The sequence below is a fragment of the Epinephelus lanceolatus genome, chromosome 2, assembly GCF_041903045.1.
Source record: "Epinephelus lanceolatus isolate andai-2023 chromosome 2, ASM4190304v1, whole genome shotgun sequence".
NCBI classification, from domain to species: Eukaryota; Metazoa; Chordata; class Actinopteri; order Perciformes; family Serranidae; genus Epinephelus; species Epinephelus lanceolatus.
In genome coordinates, this window is record NC_135735.1 from 30508082 (window position 1) to 30525000 (window position 16919).

The following is a 16919-nucleotide window of genomic DNA, read 5'->3' on the forward strand; positions in this document are numbered from 1 at the left end:
TCAAAATCACCGTGTACGTGTAAACGGCTTCCAAGAGACCAGGAACAGATCAGGGCTAGGATAAATAACGGCCACAGGAAAGAAATAGAGCTGTGGTGTGAGGAGAACCAGTGGAGAACTGGGCAGGTGTCTTGGAGGCCGTTTACACGTACACGGTGATTTTGATAAACGGAGACATCTTCCTTCGTTTGTGCCCTTCGTTTACACGCAAACGGAGATTTCTCCCCTGAAAACGAGTCTTTCTAAAAACTCTGGCCAGAGTGGAGATTTTGGAAAACTCCGGCGCGTTTGCATGTAAACGGAGATAAACCGAGTTATAGGCAGCCGACGTCACAGTATGCACCGGAACTTGCGCCTGTGTCAAAAGTGCGACCTATGTTGCTATGGTGACAATGGATACACGGAAGGCTTGAGCTTCTCGTTACACTGCCACCTACAGGTTTGGCATGCTCTTGTGTATATATACACAGGTAAGTGTAAATGAAGATCGCTTTGAAAACGGAGACGGTGAAATGTCCGTTTATGAAAATAGCCGGCAACGTGTAAACGGCCTCTTCATCTGCACAAAACGCACCCAGGCACGAGAACTAACTCCACTCCTTTTTCTGTCCGGAAAACGGTGGACTCGATGTCCTGACAGACTCGAGTTTGTGCAACCTGCACAAACACAATAATTCGGCATAATCACAAATGGTAAAATGCACTGTTAACAACCGAAAAAAATACCAACTCACAAGATTGCTACCGCTCAGACTCACTACCACCTACTACTGCGAATTGATTGGACAGAGGCAGGGTCAAGGACGCAGAGTCCCTCTTGTGACATAGTATCAGGCGATGTTGGGGAAAAAAGCGTTTTTAGAAGGGGAGCTAAAAAGAGCCACTTTTTCCTCTGAATTTGTGCCCTTATGTCGTGTAAACCATAATAAATTCTGAATTAACTTCTCATATGGTAATTTTCAGACAAGGTTATGTATATATTTTAAAAAAAATTAACCCGCAAGTTGCACTTTAAGCTTTTATTTTCACAGGAAGGGCCTTGTTTCATGTTTTAGAAATTAAAAACAAATAATCATACCTTTATGTTTTAAACTTAATTTAGTATTGTCTTGGGGAGCTCTGATAGCCTCTGGGTTAAGGCATCACACAGAACTGTGCCATCCCTGGTTCAGCTGCAACCTCTGTTGCATATTATTTCCCATCTCTCATTTCCTGTCATTGTTCTATTGTTACCTCCTAACATAAAATGCCCCAAATAAACACTGCTCAAAAAAATTAAGGGAACACTTAACGGTCACACTATAACACCAGGTCAGTTAAACTTCAGGGATATCAATCTGACCATTTAGGAAGCACAAGTGATTGTGAATCAGTTTCACCTGCTTTTTGTGTTCTGCTAGTGTCCTTGTCACTACTGGTAGCATGAGGCGGTACCTGCAGTCCAATCAGGTTCCACAGGTAGTCCAGCTCCTCCAGGACGGCACATCCATATGTGTAGTTGCAAGAAGGTTTGCTGTGTCTCCCATGGAGGAGATATCAGGAGACTGACCATTACACGAAAAGAGGGTCGTAGAAGGGCATCAACCCAGCAGCAGGACCAGTATCTGCTCCTTTGTGTGAGTGGAACAGGAGGAGCACTGCCAGAGCCCTACAAAATGACCTCCAGCAGGCTACTGGTGTGCATGTTTCTGACCAAACTGTCAGAAACAGACTCCATGAGGGTGGCATGAGGGCCCGACAGCCTCTAGTGGGACCTGTGCTCACAACCAAGCACAGTGCAGCTTGATCAGCATTTGCCAGAGAACACCAGCATTGGCAAGTCTCTTCACAGATGAGAGCAGGTTCACACTGAGCACGTGACAGGCAGGGAGGAGCCTGGAGATACTGTAGTGAACCTCATGCTGCCTGTTACATCATTCAGCATGACCGATTTGGTGGTGGGTCAGTGATGGTCTGGGGGGGGCATATTCCTGCTGTTTGGCACGAGGATGGAACCTCTTTCATTTACCCATGCAGTAAATGGTTGCAAGCCGGACTCAAACCTGCGACCACTGCGTCGAGGCATTGCCTCTGTACATGGGGCGCCGGCACTATCCACTACGCTACCGATGTCCCATCAATAAAGATTTTCAACTTGAATAATTTGTTCATCATGATCTAATGTGTGTTTAAAGTGCTCCCTTCATTTTTTGTATGAAAAAAAAAATTACCACCTTGCAGTTGTATGCCTCCCCAAACCAGTCAAGTTGCAGTTAGTTTACATGCATGTCTGTCCATGACAGCTGACAGTGCTTTAAATATGGATGAGCTGCAAAGAAGTTACAGCTTCTAAAACACTGATGCTTCACACACATCAAAATAATAGAGGTTAGTGATAAAATGACAAATGAGTCATGAATGGCTGTAAAGTGAAATAATTTTGAGCTTTGTGAAAACTAAGTGTACTTGCAAATATTTCACTGCTTTAACACAACTTTCCACTGAAAGGGTCATCAGTCAAATCACGCTGTTTGCATGCTGCATTTGCTTTGCTGTAAGGATTGTTTATGTCACGAATGTTCAGCTTACAAGAGAAGTGCCGTGCTGCACTGGTTAAATGACAGGTGAGCAGCATGGACAGCACTGCCACAGGACATTTTGTTGAGACACTTCAAGCGTTTTCACTACAAAACATTCATCTGCTCCTCATTTCAACCGCTCTCGACACAGCAACTGCTGGCTGCTGAAGGATGACACAGATGTTGGTCTGTCTCTTATCTCCATCATCTTGATTAGTAACTTTGTGGTGGGCCTCCCAGCAAATGTATGGGTGGTTTGGCTCATTTGTCACATACCCAAAGAGGTGCTGTCCTCAGAAATCTATCTCCTAAGCCTGGCTGTTTGTGAGATACTTAACTGTTTGGGGCTGCCTGCACAGCTGTACTGTATGTACAGCTTTGAAAAACTCAGTCATGAGCTCTCTTTCCTGTTGTCAGTACTGTGGATGCTGGGGTGGGTTGGCCGACCCATATTCCAGTGCTCTATCTGTGTGGAACGCTACTTTGCAGTGGTCCACCCTTTGGTCTTCATCAGGTAAATGTTTGAACAGATTTTCTGCAGTTTAAGTCAGTCCTGTGAAAATAAGTCATATTTTGTGCTGCTTCTATTCACAGGTTCAAGCCCCTAAAGTACAAGGTGCCACAGTGTGCTCTGACCTGGTGTGTCTTCATTTTGGCCATTTATCTTATGTGGACGTTACCAACAGAATCACACATCGGATTGATCTAGTTTCTGCCCATACTATGCATGCTTTTGTTCTGCTACTTCTCATATTCCAGGTATTGCTACTGATCTCATTCTGTATGTGGGGATGCTCTTTGGGCTTGTACAACCCTTAGTTTACCTGCACAACGTTGGGAAGGTATCCTGTGTAAGAGAGCACGGACCTGAAGGTTAAATAGACAGAAATAACTTTTAAACTTATGGTAGATGTACAGTGAAACCATAATTTCCCTGACCACACACTGCTGAAACAAATCTTCAGCTAGACTTCTGCTCTGACTTTGTATTTATTAATGGAAATACCTCTCCGGGACTAAATCCACTTGAAAACTAGCCTCAGTCCGGGTAACTGGAAATGTTGTGTTTGCTGATGTGCATATGGTGTGTGTTTTGGCAAGCCGCTGTGACAGCAAAACAAACACAAGCACAGGTGTCCCCTGTGATAATTTGCCTTTGTAATGGGTAGTAAAATTGATTTGTAGCAGTTAAATCATTAGTCAAGGTGTGATGACAAGCTGAGTTGCTGAATTTGTTGGACTTTTAGAGCCTTTTGTATAAACTGTGCATGTAACAGAATATTAACTTTAAATAGTTAGTTAAAGCAGAATCTATTTTTCAGATGAGATTATGAATTTTCCCACATCAATCTATGTAATCTCATCCATGTCCTACCCAGATGACAGTGACTGTGCCATTAGTTATTCTAAATAAGATACTTGTTCATAATACTCTCTCTTAACCTGTAAGTGCTGGTCTAACATCTTTAGAAAAGTGTCTGTGCCATCATCTTGTTTTTATGTGTGACTTTAAAGTGAGATTATTAGATAGATATTAGTGAGTAAACATGAGAGCAAATAACATGTGACATGACAGAATATAATTAAATAAAACTAGATATTTAGAGTGTCTGTAGGTACAAGTTATATTTTCTTTTAAACTGTACAAACTATGATGAGTTCAGGTGACCTCTAGCTCAGTGGGGAGACTATATGTCTCATATAGACTGAGTCCTGTGCAGTGGCCTGAGTTTGATTATGACCTTAATATTGATAATATTGATAATAATGAAAATAATAATAATTATAATAATAAAAACAAAACTATGATGACTTAAGAGAGTGAATGTTCCATAAAATGGCTTGAATAAACCCTGACATATTCTGGTGCTCAGACCAAATACTACACTGGTTGTTTGGTTTTGATGTGTTTTAAGTTTGCCGTTTTTTTCCACAAAAGCCTTGAATTACACTTATTTTGATTTTTCAGTGCTACAGTAAATGTCTCTGTGAGTGATCCATAAACACTGTTTTACACAATGATGATCTGATTATGTAGGACGATTCTGTTGCTTTGCTCCTTTTTTCTTAATGCTGTCTGAAAATATGTACGCTGGACTCTGGTCCTGGCTTGTTTGATTTTATGGTGTCTTATAAACCCTTTAGGGCTGGGCATAATCACTTGCATAACACTATAATAAAAAAAACAGTCATTCATTTATATAAACAATTTAAATTTACAGACTTATTAAGACCAGTTTTTAATACCACTTTAAATTATACTTTCTTTCCAAGCAAACACATTGATATCAATTCATGAATAAGATGAAAGACATTGATGATAAGTAAGTACATTCACAGGTGCATCTCAAAACATTAAAATATCATGGAAAAGTTAATTTTTTCCCCCCTTACTAAAAAGAAAACTTTCATATATTCTAGATTCATTAAACATAAGTGAAATATTTCAAGCCTTTTTTGTTTTAAAGATATTTTTTGGGCATTTCTAGCCTTTATTTGACAGGACAGACAAGCGTGAAGGGGGGAGAGAGAGGGGGAGAGACATGCAGCAGAGGGCCACAGGCTGGATTCGAACCCAGGCCACTGCGGCAACAGCCTTGTACATGGGGCGCCTGCTCCACCACTAAGCCACCGACGCCCCGCCTTTTTTGTTTTAATTTTGCTGATTACAGCTTACAGCACATGAAAAATTAAAAACCCAGTATCTCAAAATATTAGAATATTACTAAGACCAATCAAAAAAAGAATTTATGATATAGAAATGTCAACCTTATGGTCATTTATGCACCCACTACTTGGTCGCGGCTCCTTTTGCACAAAGTACTATATCAATGCAGCGTGGCATGGAGGCAATCAGCCTGTGGCACTGCTGAGATGTTATGGAGGCCCAGGTTTCTTTGAAAGCAGCCTTCAGCTCATCTGTATTGTCGGGTCTGAGAGTCCAGAATATATACAACAATTTTCAATTTCTGCACTAACTGACAAGAAATATTGAGCTTTTTCACAATATTCATTTTTTTGTGATGCACCTGTACTCTTGTCCTGTGGTTAAATTGAATTTTGAGTGTTTCCATTTTATGCTACTTTGTGCTGAAACTTCACATTTTGGGAGCAAATATTGTACTTTTTATTTCACCACATTTATCTGACAACTTAGTTACTTTGTAGATTCAGATTATTAATACAAAATATAAATCTGATAAAGTGTGATCATTATAGATGAGACTATATAGCAGTGTATGAAGTAATTTAAATGAGCTCCATCTTTACCAGCTGCAACATTTAAGTGATGAACTCACTGATGCATCAGTGATAATAATAATGTATATTATTCTGAAATGGGCCATTCTGCATTAAGGAGTACTTTACTATTGGTATTTTAAGTACATTTTGATGCGAATACTTTTGCACATTTACTGAATTAAATTTTTGAATGCAGGACATTTACTTTTATATTTTTTACAATGTTATATTAGTATTTTTACCTAAGGAAAAGATCTGAGAACTTCTTCCACCAATATTCTCAAGCAATTTGTTGTTAAACCTGCATTTCCCTACTTCCATAAACTAACAAAATGGCTCGTAAGACCTTAGTTTAATGATGCAGACTCATTGTGTGATCTTAATGCATGGAGGGGGTGAAAATTGAGGCACTGTGCACATACAGGTGATGTGCTGAAGTCCGCTCCCCTGCCAATTAGTGTTTCCCTCCTGTTACCGCCTTGGTTACTGTAAATTCTCGCAGTGATGAACTAAAAAACAATTAGGATTCATTTAATCTGAATTTAAGACTAGCAAGACTTTGTAAGTACCCACAACCACCCTGTATTTTAACAAAATTCAGATGTTTATTCATAAATATACAATTATCTCCAGTACAAAACAGATCATAGTAGTAAACTATTCATGACTAAAAATGGCAGGATGGTGAATTCCTTTCCCCACACAGTTTTTCTTGGCAGTTTCCTTTGTTAAAAAAGTTACTTGAACCATTTGTAGGTTCATATAGCTGGCGTCACCTCCACATACACCATTACATGTGTCCATGGTTTTCATTCTGTATTTTCGCCAAAGTGCTGGTCTGACGAGTATCCACTATTAGAAGACATAATTGCTCTTATGGCTCTTCCCATATGTGCTCTAGTTCAGCAACCTTTTACACAAGGCAGAGCCCACTCGGCTCCTCTCTTGCTGTGTAATGTCTTTGACAGCTGCTTTCAGTATTACAGTGTACTGTGTTGCTGTTCGATCCACCTTCCACTCTGCAGCATCTGTTGTTCAGAGTCTAGTCTCTTGGTTCAGCAGCTGGTGTGAGTAGATCAAATCTTCATAGTGGTATTTCTCTGCTATCGCCATGATGGAGTCGTTACACCTGATTCTGCTCAAAATCTGCAGCACTTCAACCACAGAAGACCTGCAGCAGACAGTGACATACAAAAGTGGGTTAGAGTTGTGTGTTGCTGTAAATGCAGAAAGAAAGCCATGATATCTGAATGAATTTAGAGGATAACCAATAAATAAACTAAACATTTCTGTCACATTTGCCACTTGGGTCTTGAGACTGCAGACATCATATGTGGAATAGGGAGGCAACTTTAAGTCAAACTGCTGGTTCATCAAGTAACCATACACATACAGCCTTTTCAATAAACAGAAATATCAAGGGTAAGCATTTTGGTTTAAAAGGCAATAACAATACATTGTTTTATTTGATAGTTGAATGGCTGTGAAAAGACATACTATGCAGGATTTTCCCCAAAAACAATGTAAAGACTCATATAGAAATGAACCCCCACAGCACTCAGGTGGGGTTGGTGCTTCTCAAAAAGGTAGCGACCAGGTGCCAGACCGTTTGCAACAAGCATCAAAGAGACACAGCACCAAAAAAACCACAAATACAGTGAGGTAAAATGCCAAACAAGGTGAATATGGAGTTGGATGCGCAATCCTGCATGGAATACCTTTAAGTCTTATTTGCCACTTCACTGTGACTAACCATACAGCAATTGCCAAATCTTTCTTACAGAAACATGTTTTATTACCTGGTGTTTGGATCCTCAGGAGGGTGCTGTTTGCAGATGGTATGAGCTTTCTGAACTAGGTGGTTTTTGAAATTCTGGAGCTGAGGCAAACAGGCGTCCTCTTCTTTGAACCAAGAGAGTGGCAGACTATCTGCTATCTGGAAAAAGGGAGACAAAGCAGTGTGAGGTTAAGCATAAAAACAAGTGTGCAGACACCAAAAATACACTCCACATTAGAAAAGTACCAATTTAAAAACCTTTCTGCAGGCATGGACAGCGTTGTTGTGCAGTGTCTGACTGCATAAGGTAATCATCAGGTATCTGTTCAGCAGTTTGTCCAACATCAGCTCCTTTAACACAGACTCAGGAAGCAGTGAATCCAATTTTCCCATGTTACCTAGTAGCTAAACACAAACAAACAGCAGCCCCATGAAATGTAACTCCAAGACCAAGAAAATATAAAGAACAAAAGGGCTTTAAAAAACATGTTAGAGAGCAGTACTTTTACGGCCGTCCAGAACTGGTGATCCCTGAAGCGACACTGGGGAGACGAATGATCCTCAAGGAACCTGGTCAGAAAACAAAGACTTTAATTAACAGATTGAAAATACCATAGATCATAAAGTAATCTGACAATACTTTCATTGACCTGATCTTTAAACTAGGACTGGGTTATCATCACAATACCTTTGACCAAATACCTTGATATTGATATTGCAGTGATATTGTTGGGTTTTGACAACTGGTGCTTTCACAAAATATTTACACGGCATTTTTTGATGAATAATCATTAGTAATGTGGATATAATAACTAAGGCAGATAATAGAACATCTAGAAGAGTCTCATAAGTTCAGAGAGTTACATCACTTCACTGTAACGCAGCCTTTAAAACCAGGAAAAGACATCACTTAAGATATTTCAATACCCAAAATCTAAGACCATATCTAGGCTTAAATCACTATACTGATTTTATATAAAAATATTGCCCAGCCCTACTTTATAAAATACATCAAAGGTTATGGATTATTAATCAACAGTTTCATCTAATGATTAAGCAGAAACATAGTTGTATTCGAGTCTATACTCTATGCTGGGACTTTTTTGTCAAAAACAAGGAGAAATCTGTCAGAGTATGGACTAGTCGTTAGAGAAATATCCATAACAATTATGACTTAGGGGTGAAGTCATACCAGCTTTCCCCTCATCAGTCATTCAAATAATCACTTCATGTTTGAACTGGAAGAGGAAAGAAAAGAAACTGACTTTTTGGGGTACAGAGGGATGAAGACATCTTCATCTACGCAGCTCCTCAGTCGGCTGATCACAGCCTCTTTGAATGCCTGCAACGGACATGAATACACATCATTTCCACAACGTGCTCATACACTGTATGACATGCATGTTATAGTATATTTATACATATTGTATGTGAAGGTGTGTCATTTGGCTTTACCTTGACCGGTTTACTCTGATCTCCTTCAAAGATGGAATAGTCCTCCTTCAGTCTGTGACACACATCAGACAGACAGACTGACTGATGATGGGACATGGGATCCCACACCAGCTCCACGTAGGCTAAGCAAAGACAGAGCAAAGAAAGAACATGATGTTTCTGTAGTTTGACACATCTGCGGTGTAAAACAGACTGATGAGGTGAGGGATGGTGTGAGAGATTGTTCAAACATGAAACTGATTTATATTGAGTAGAAACACTGTGTGTAACCAGAGGCAGTGGAAGAGCAAGAAACAGAGGGGATGAGGGAGACGAGGAACACTTTGTTCTTCAGGAGAGTGGATAGAAATAAGGAACAGGTACAGCAACTGGTATTAATATCTCTTTTTTCTCCAGGAAATCATGTACAGACCTGTTGTTAAGTCTTGCCAGACTGACTCCAATCAGTAAAGTGACATTTCTGGCTTAAATTAAATCATAGGAGCTTCAAGGCACTTGCATTTTCAAACAGCTTTTACCAAGCAGTATGTGCTCTTTCTCTTGTATTTTAAATTATAAACTTATTGAAAATGTATGTGTGAGCCAATACTTACAAAAAAAAGTACAAAACAATTGTCAACAACATATAAAAATGGCATTTGTTTAATACAAAGGCAATTTTGTTTAAAAGTTTAAAGTATACTTAAATATGTAAATATGAATAAATACTAAATACAGGTCTAGTGTGTAGGATTTAGCAAAATAAACTGCGACACTGCCATTTGTGTTTTTGTGTTGGCCATCGTAGTTAGCAGCCCCTTCCAAGATGAGAATGTCAGAAAAACACCTTTTTTTTTTTAACTTGAAATTGCTTTATTCAGTGCTTATTCAGGTTTAAATCATGTGGTCTGCTTGTTTTGGAGATTAGGAGACCTCTGCAGATAATTCAGCTCCCAGTAAAAACCTTCTAAATGATGGACAATGATGAAATTCTAACTGAGGGAAGTTTCAGCTGGTTGAAATCTGCAATCCTTACTGCTAGATGCTACTAAACTTTACACACTGGACATTTAATAAATACACATTATGAATTTACATCATACAAAAACAACTCAATTACAATAGTTCAACACTAAATAGGTTACAGTCCTAATAACTGCACAATAAATGTTGAGTTTGGATCAATAATTGTCTCCTTGACTCAAGAGAGACTCAGACTTTTCTCTATTATCTATTTAAGAGTGGTTAAGATGATAATAAGAAAAGCTGGTCCATCTTAACAGTCCACCTTCTGTGAGCCTGCAGTTTCTACTGGGAGGCTAACTTTGCTCGCTAACTTCAGGGCTCGCTCCCTTTACTTTAATCAGCAGGTGACAAGCAAGACCCGGGAACTTGGCCTGAGTCTTGAGTTGTAGCATTTATTCACTGACAAATAGTTAATAAAACTGTCCACACATGGGACTGCTACATTCTCTACTGCCACACTCAATACGCACACAATCTGGTACCAAAATTTGTGTTGTGATCCAGTATGGTGGGTAGCCTACCGGTCATATAGGAACTGGGTTTTCAGTGTGTTGTGTGTGTTACCTGTTATTTTGGGTAGGACGGTCCTCTCTATGACATTAGACAGTGTCTGTCTGTCTGTGTTCTCCAGCTCTTCATGGCCGTGACCATGACAGAACGTCTCCACTGCTGTGAACCATGGGAGGTTTTCAAAGTCCCCACTGTTGTCCTGAAACACACAAATTACATTGGACACATGATGTCATAAGTTGTGTAATGGCGCGTGTGCTCTTATGAGCTTGTCTCTGTTTGTGTTCACATGTACCTTTAGTGGGTTCCACGCCAGTAGCTGATGTCTTATGATGGGGTTCAACAGTTTGGGCAGACACAGAGAGATGTAGGCATTGTGGTAAGAGTCAGAGTAAGACGCTCTCCATTCTTCAAAGCAGGACAGAATCTTCTTAGCGTCGCGGAAATCATCCTGGACATCAGAAAACACTGCCTGGGACCTCGATAGGATGTCAGCTGTAAAGGGGGCAGACAGAGAAGGACACGGTCAGACAAATTCAACAAAGTGATCAATTAATTCAGCCTGGAGATAATATGGTAGGATTTTTAATTCTGTTTTCTTCGACTTAGGATAAGGTAAAATAAAGAGGAAGAAGGAAACAGAGAGAAAGAAGAAGCTGCACTAAGTAAGGTACAGAATTACTGTGTATTGCAGCCTGACAGATTTTTCCTGTGTCACACTTTATATAGTCAAAGCTGTTAAAATAAAAATCTGGTCTACAGATTGAAGCTTTTAGTTGAACAGATTTAATTCCACTTCACCTATCTTCTTCTGCAGCTGCTCCTCCTCTTCTGCTGAGGGATGTGTGTCTTCAGGTAATGCAAAATCTTCTTCAGCTTTAAAACCAGAGTCTGCTTTGCTGCAACATGTCAGACAAATATCATATAAATATCTGTGTAAGACTAGAGCGAAGCAGCTGTTTCACAGACCTCGTACATTCCTCTTTTCCTTTTTTTTTTTTGAGTCTGTGTTTGTCCACACACACACACACACACACACACACAAATATATAATCTTTCTCAATCTATTTGTTTATTTGTAGAATATAGTTAATTGGAAAATGTAATATATAAAAGAAGAAAATTAGAAAACTTAATATCGACAGATATTTTTGGACACTTACCTTTGTGTTTCTGTTCCATTGGTGGAGCTTCCACTCTGCTCATCTGTGCTATCTAAAATGTGGGATCAAAAAAATCCATTTAATGTAAATATTTCATCCAAAGACCATTTTAAGACATATTGTACGGATACAGATTGCTCATACGGACACACAGAGGTTACTCACAGCTGAGCTGCTGCAGGCGGTCAGCCTGCTCCTTGATTCCCTGTCGTCTCTTATCCAACAGCGCATCCATCTGGTCAGACAGTGCAGAGTGCAGCTCCAGTTCCAGTGAGTTGATCTCAATGACCTGTCAACAATCAACAAATTATCATCATTTATCTTCAGAAAGGGGAATATTTCTTAAACATTTTGTTTGTCCATTCTTTACTTGATCATGTTATGTGGTATATATTCACACCATGATCACATCAGTTACCTTAATTGCAATACGACAACCATTCCATCAAATTTGGGTACCAAAACCTGAAGCCTGCCATCAGCTTTAAAAAGTAAAACTCACTGTCGGGTACTGCAACCTTCTGTCACAGACATTCTGCTATTTGTTACACAGCCATCAACTTGGGAAGGTACAATTTAAGGTTCTGTTATATCAACATTGTTAATTATTTGACACATTTGCTTTTATATGATAGTTAACAGTGGATATTTGCTGAACAGATTTACTAATTTCTGACCTTCTCCCGCAGACACTCCACCAGGTTGTGGACATAGAGAGTCGTGGCCCTGTAGAACCTCAGCTGCCTCTCTGAAAAACTTTGCTCCAGAGACTCCATGGAGGTTTTAGCACTCTCAACATCGCCCTCCATCCTCCTCAGCTCTGCCTGCCGTGCTCTGTGCACCTCCTTCAGGGAGTCTAGTCTAGAAAAAAAATATCAGAAAAAGGTGTAATATGATGTAAGGAATAAGTAATGTAGTATCATTTTAAAAAAGGACACAGGAAAAATGTGTTAGAAAGTATTGTTATTACAATATTAAGGCTTACCAGACCAATATTTGATTCATAAATGTTTTCTTCGTTGGTCATATTGATGAAGTGGTGTGTCTTTAAGGCAAATAAAGCTAGAGGAAACTTACTTTCCAGTGATCCTCTTCTTGACCATTGAGACAGTGACGGGAGGGAGAGTCTTTGGGATTCTGACCCCTGTTGATCTTTTCTTATGTGGTCGTCTGTTGCGCCTGCTGCTACTGTTGCTGCTGGACTCACTGCCAGATGGACTCTGAAGTTAAGAAACAGGAGGGTAGAGGAGGTCAAATCTGCAGTACTGAGGGAAGAAGTTACACTGATGGAAGGCTCAAGTCTTCAGAAAATGAGACAATTATGCTATTCAAAAAAAACACATATTACAATAAATGGGACAAGAGTTTAACACAGGAAGAGCTGGGCAGAAAAGTTACATTCAAAAGAGGAAGTAAAACTTATAGACTTAAAGGCCCAATGAAATGAAAAGATAAGTTTTCCCAGTTTAAATCCTGTGTTACTTGTTTATTTCTTATGTGCCAAAATATGTCAAATGTTCATCAGAATGACAGTATTTTTACATCAAAAATCCCTGTCTTTTCTCTACCTGTAGAACCAGATAAAATGGTTTCAAATTACTCATCCTGCAGTCAGGGGCATTTAACCAAATGGTTTCTTCAGCCTTCATTAAGGAACAAAGATCAGCCTCTAAAATTAACTGATAAATAATTTGACAGTTACTATGATAATTACTGATATCAACTGATTGACTCCGCACACTTTTAGCAGACCAATCAAATGTAACGGACTTGATATAAATCCCCCTTGTGCATCGCTCAAATATTCTGTTTTACTGGAAAATATGTTAAAGCACAGAAGCTAAAGACGTTCCAACTCAATTTCACAGAAAAAAAAAAAAAAGAATTTTGAAAAATATGAGAGAAAGAGTAAGAAAGCTACTCAGTTTGTTCCTACCTGTTCTCCTGGCCGTCTCTTGACTCCCTTCTCAATTTGTGTCTCCTCCCAAAGCTCCTGCTCTTCTCCATCAGTTCCTGAGAGGCTGCCATCACTTCCTGGATTGCACACAAACATACAAAATAGTACATGTCACATTCCCACAGTTTGGTGAAAAACAAGTGGAGCTTTTCAGGCAGCCAGCCTGCCATAATGTAATTTTCAAACAGCACTCAGTTTAAGTTCAGTTCTGTTGCCTCCAGTTTGTATGTTGTAATAATTCATATGCTCGTAGAAAAAGTGCTCACAAAGTGACTGTTCCACGTAAATTCAGATTTCACCAATACAGTAATTTCTCCCTGCCACTCATACCAAGTTTCTCAGCAATCCTCTCCTTGATGCTCTTTAATCGTGGGGCAAACTCAATTCTTCTCTCATGATCATCTGGCTCCTCGTCATCATCATCAACCCTATCTTCTTCATCCTCTCTGCTGTAGTGATCTGGAGTGCTACTAGCAGAGCTGTGGCCATCTCTATCCAGGGAAATATATTCTTTCTGGGCTCGAGCGGCATGACGCTGCCTCCTGGCTGCCTCGATCTCTCTAGCATTAGGGATAACGACTGTAAAGACAAATTGACAGACATATAAACGCATGTTGCATTGCATGATGATGTGTGTTAGTAAGTGTTAATAAATTAATAAAATTACTAATACAGATCCCCTAATTTTTAATTTAATCTAAGCAGCTGGCAGTACCTCCGCTGCTCACCACTGTAATGTCCAGTATGTATTAGTTACACTATATACATGCAGCCCTAATGAGCACTGAGCTGTAGGAACATGTAGCCTCTGTACTGTATGTTAATTTTGTTTTTTCTATATATATTCATCATGCACACAAAACAATTACTATCTGTGGATATAAAACATTAAAAGTTTTTTTTTCCTCTCTGGCATAAGACACATGCAGACATACAGTATAGGCTACACCCACAAACACATACCTGGTTTAATGGCAGAACGGCTGGAGTTTGAGGCTGAGCTACTTGATGGAGACCTGGCATCGCCTTCATCACTGTCACTATAATCATTGTTGTCATCATCATCATCATCGTCGTCATCACCATCACTGTCATCATTATGGTGCAGAGCACGTGGTGATGCCTGACTACCATATTCATATTCTTGCCTGGGAGAAGCAGATGGTGAGACACCTCCACCTGCTGGGCCTGAGAGAGAGGAGAGGGAGGCATGCCAATGTGAAAAATTTCAAAGAATGTTGGCCAACATTATCACATTATTATCTAGATAATTACTGAAATAAGATGAAAATCTTAAATATTACAAAGACCTGTTTGCAGCTGACAGTGCTAAAACATTTCAATAAGTACGAGGTGCCTTTTTGAAAACAATATATCTACACTAAACCAAATGTTTTTTGACTATGTTGACACGCTAATTCTTAACCCACACCTTGTTCAAAAAGTCCATAAATAGGCATTCATTAAATTATACTACAACCACTTGTATTTTATTAGGATATGCAATCAGTCAGTTGCCAGTTACACTGATCTAATACCTAATCTGCCCTCATTTATATAAATGGCATGGACAAAATATCAGACATACACTGCATTAGTGTTAAGTTAGATGTACCCAATAAAATGTCACCTGACATGTTAGTGTGTAAGAACCATGAGTGTTTTTGATATAAACCAATCAGGTACCCAGTCATAGTGGGGGGAAAGTGAAAATGATTACCCAGGGACTCAGCTGGAGTAGGGGCCCTAGAAAAGCCTGAAATGAAAATTTTGGTGTTGTTTGCAATTGTTTATTTCTAAGTAGGTAGTGCCATAACTAAATTAACATAGGCTGGTCAAAAGACTGAGCTCTCTGAGGCCCCTTTCACCCCTTAAAGGCACAAAATGGTTTAGTCAGCCCCTGCTACAGGATTCATCTCTAATTGCAGCTGGGGCAGAGCAAGACACTTGGAAAGGAAAGGAAAATGATGCAAACAGTACAATTGTAAAAGAATAAATAAATAAAAACGTGCATGCGCACTGAGTGTACAGTTGTGTCTAAATTTAGTATTTACATTTTATATTTTTCTAATTCTGATATATATCTTTTTGTATTTTATCTTTATTGACATTTAACTTGCTTTTATATCTGTGCTATTTGAGCTGTTATAACATGAATATCCCCCAGTATGGTATCAGTCAAGTTTTATCTTATCTTACGAAAGAGACAGTGAAGAAGAGAGGAAGGATGGGGGGCCCGGCCCACAGAGATTGCTTATGCATAGGGCCCAAAAAATGGTGCTACCAGGTACCTACCTCGGCTTTGGGTGGTCTTGGCTGGTGAAGCCTCCTTCTTTCTTACTTGGAACAGCACAGCTTTATCAGAGGACTTCTTCAGTTTAAATGTTGGTCCCTCAGCTAAGACAGTAAAAAGACAATCACAGATCCATGAGCAAAAACTCAATAGGAGAGCCCGTATTCACCTGTACTCCAAACAAATGCACAGGTAATTGAGACAATGTAACTCACAATACAACCCTATACCAACAGTTATTGTTTTCTGTCAGTACATCTATATTCCGTTGATCCTAACTTAATATAACACAAATTCTCGTTCCTGCTGACAATTTCAGTCAAACATATTTACTTATGTATTTTCTTCTCACGCTGATGTAACGTTTGTCAGCAGCCTTCATTGAGTAAACGTTGAGTAAACGTCTGACTCGGATCCATCTTTGTAAATACTTCAAAACGCCATATTTACACTTATTTACCTTCTTTGTCGTCAGAGAAACTAAGGATGGAGTTGGCAGTCTTCTTAGCCCCATCTTTATCTTTCTTCCTCTCCTCTCTTTCTTCTGTCGCTTCCACCGTCTCCCCGTCTTCTCCGTCACTGCTGTCCGGCTTGGTCGGCGTCGCTTCCCGCTTGGAACTGCATGTAATGCCGCGGCCCTGGGCCGGTTTGGACGGCTTATTTACCGCAGTTGGAGCTTTCTCATTTCCTTCTCCGTCTCCTCTGTCCTTCTGCTCGTCCTCCTCGTCGCTGGAGTTCTCCTTTCTCTGCCGAAAGTTCCTCCGAGGCTTTTTATTGAACATTTTCGCTTCACTTACATGGAGGTTGTAAACCAGAACTGAACCGTTGTACGTTACGTCAGAAATCGTTTGACAAAGTCGCAAAACGTAGCGTGAAGCTCCCGCAATGCACCATGGGCTATGTTGTTTGATTTTAGGGGCTAACGCGCGAACTACACAGCGGAGAAACTGCTGCTCAT

General features: G+C 39.7%; 1 protein-coding gene across 2 annotated transcripts; it reads right to left on the reverse strand.

The window, feature by feature from the left end:
- Positions 1–6389: 6389 nt before the first annotated feature.
- On the reverse strand, positions 6390–16777 carry gcfc2 (GC-rich sequence DNA-binding factor 2). Of its 2 annotated transcripts, none has more exons than XM_033621781.2 (18): positions 16422–16777; positions 15964–16065; positions 14632–14856; positions 13999–14247; positions 13648–13745; positions 12789–12931; positions 12389–12572; positions 11877–12000; positions 11712–11763; positions 11350–11447; positions 10844–11043; positions 10603–10747; positions 9034–9155; positions 8844–8920; positions 8082–8148; positions 7837–7983; positions 7601–7737; positions 6390–6972 (listed from the first exon to the last, which is right to left on the reverse strand). In XM_033621781.2, exons 1-18 carry the CDS (start codon positions 16741–16743, stop codon positions 6837–6839), a joined length of 2628 nt encoding a protein of 875 aa, XP_033477672.2. In that variant the 5' UTR covers positions 16744–16777; the 3' UTR covers positions 6390–6836. The 2 variants fall into 2 exon arrangements, with proteins under 2 accessions (XP_033477672.2, XP_033477581.2); XM_033621690.2 differs by having other exon boundaries at positions 7825–7983.
- Positions 16778–16919: the final 142 nt, after the last annotated feature.

Excerpts from the sequence above, each read along its gene's own strand:
- gcfc2 (XM_033621690.2), bottom strand. The coding sequence starts at position 16,743 with ATGTTCAATAAAAAGCCTCGGAGGAACTTTCGGCAGAGAAAGGAGAAC. Across the intron at positions 12,001-12,388 it reads TGGAGTGTCTGCGGGAGAAG|GTCATTGAGATCAACTCACT; the intron begins GTCAGAAATTAG and ends GATTGTTGACAG. Across the intron at positions 10,748-10,843 it reads TGGCGTGGAACCCACTAAAG|GACAACAGTGGGGACTTTGA; the intron begins GTACATGTGAAC and ends TGTGTGTTTCAG.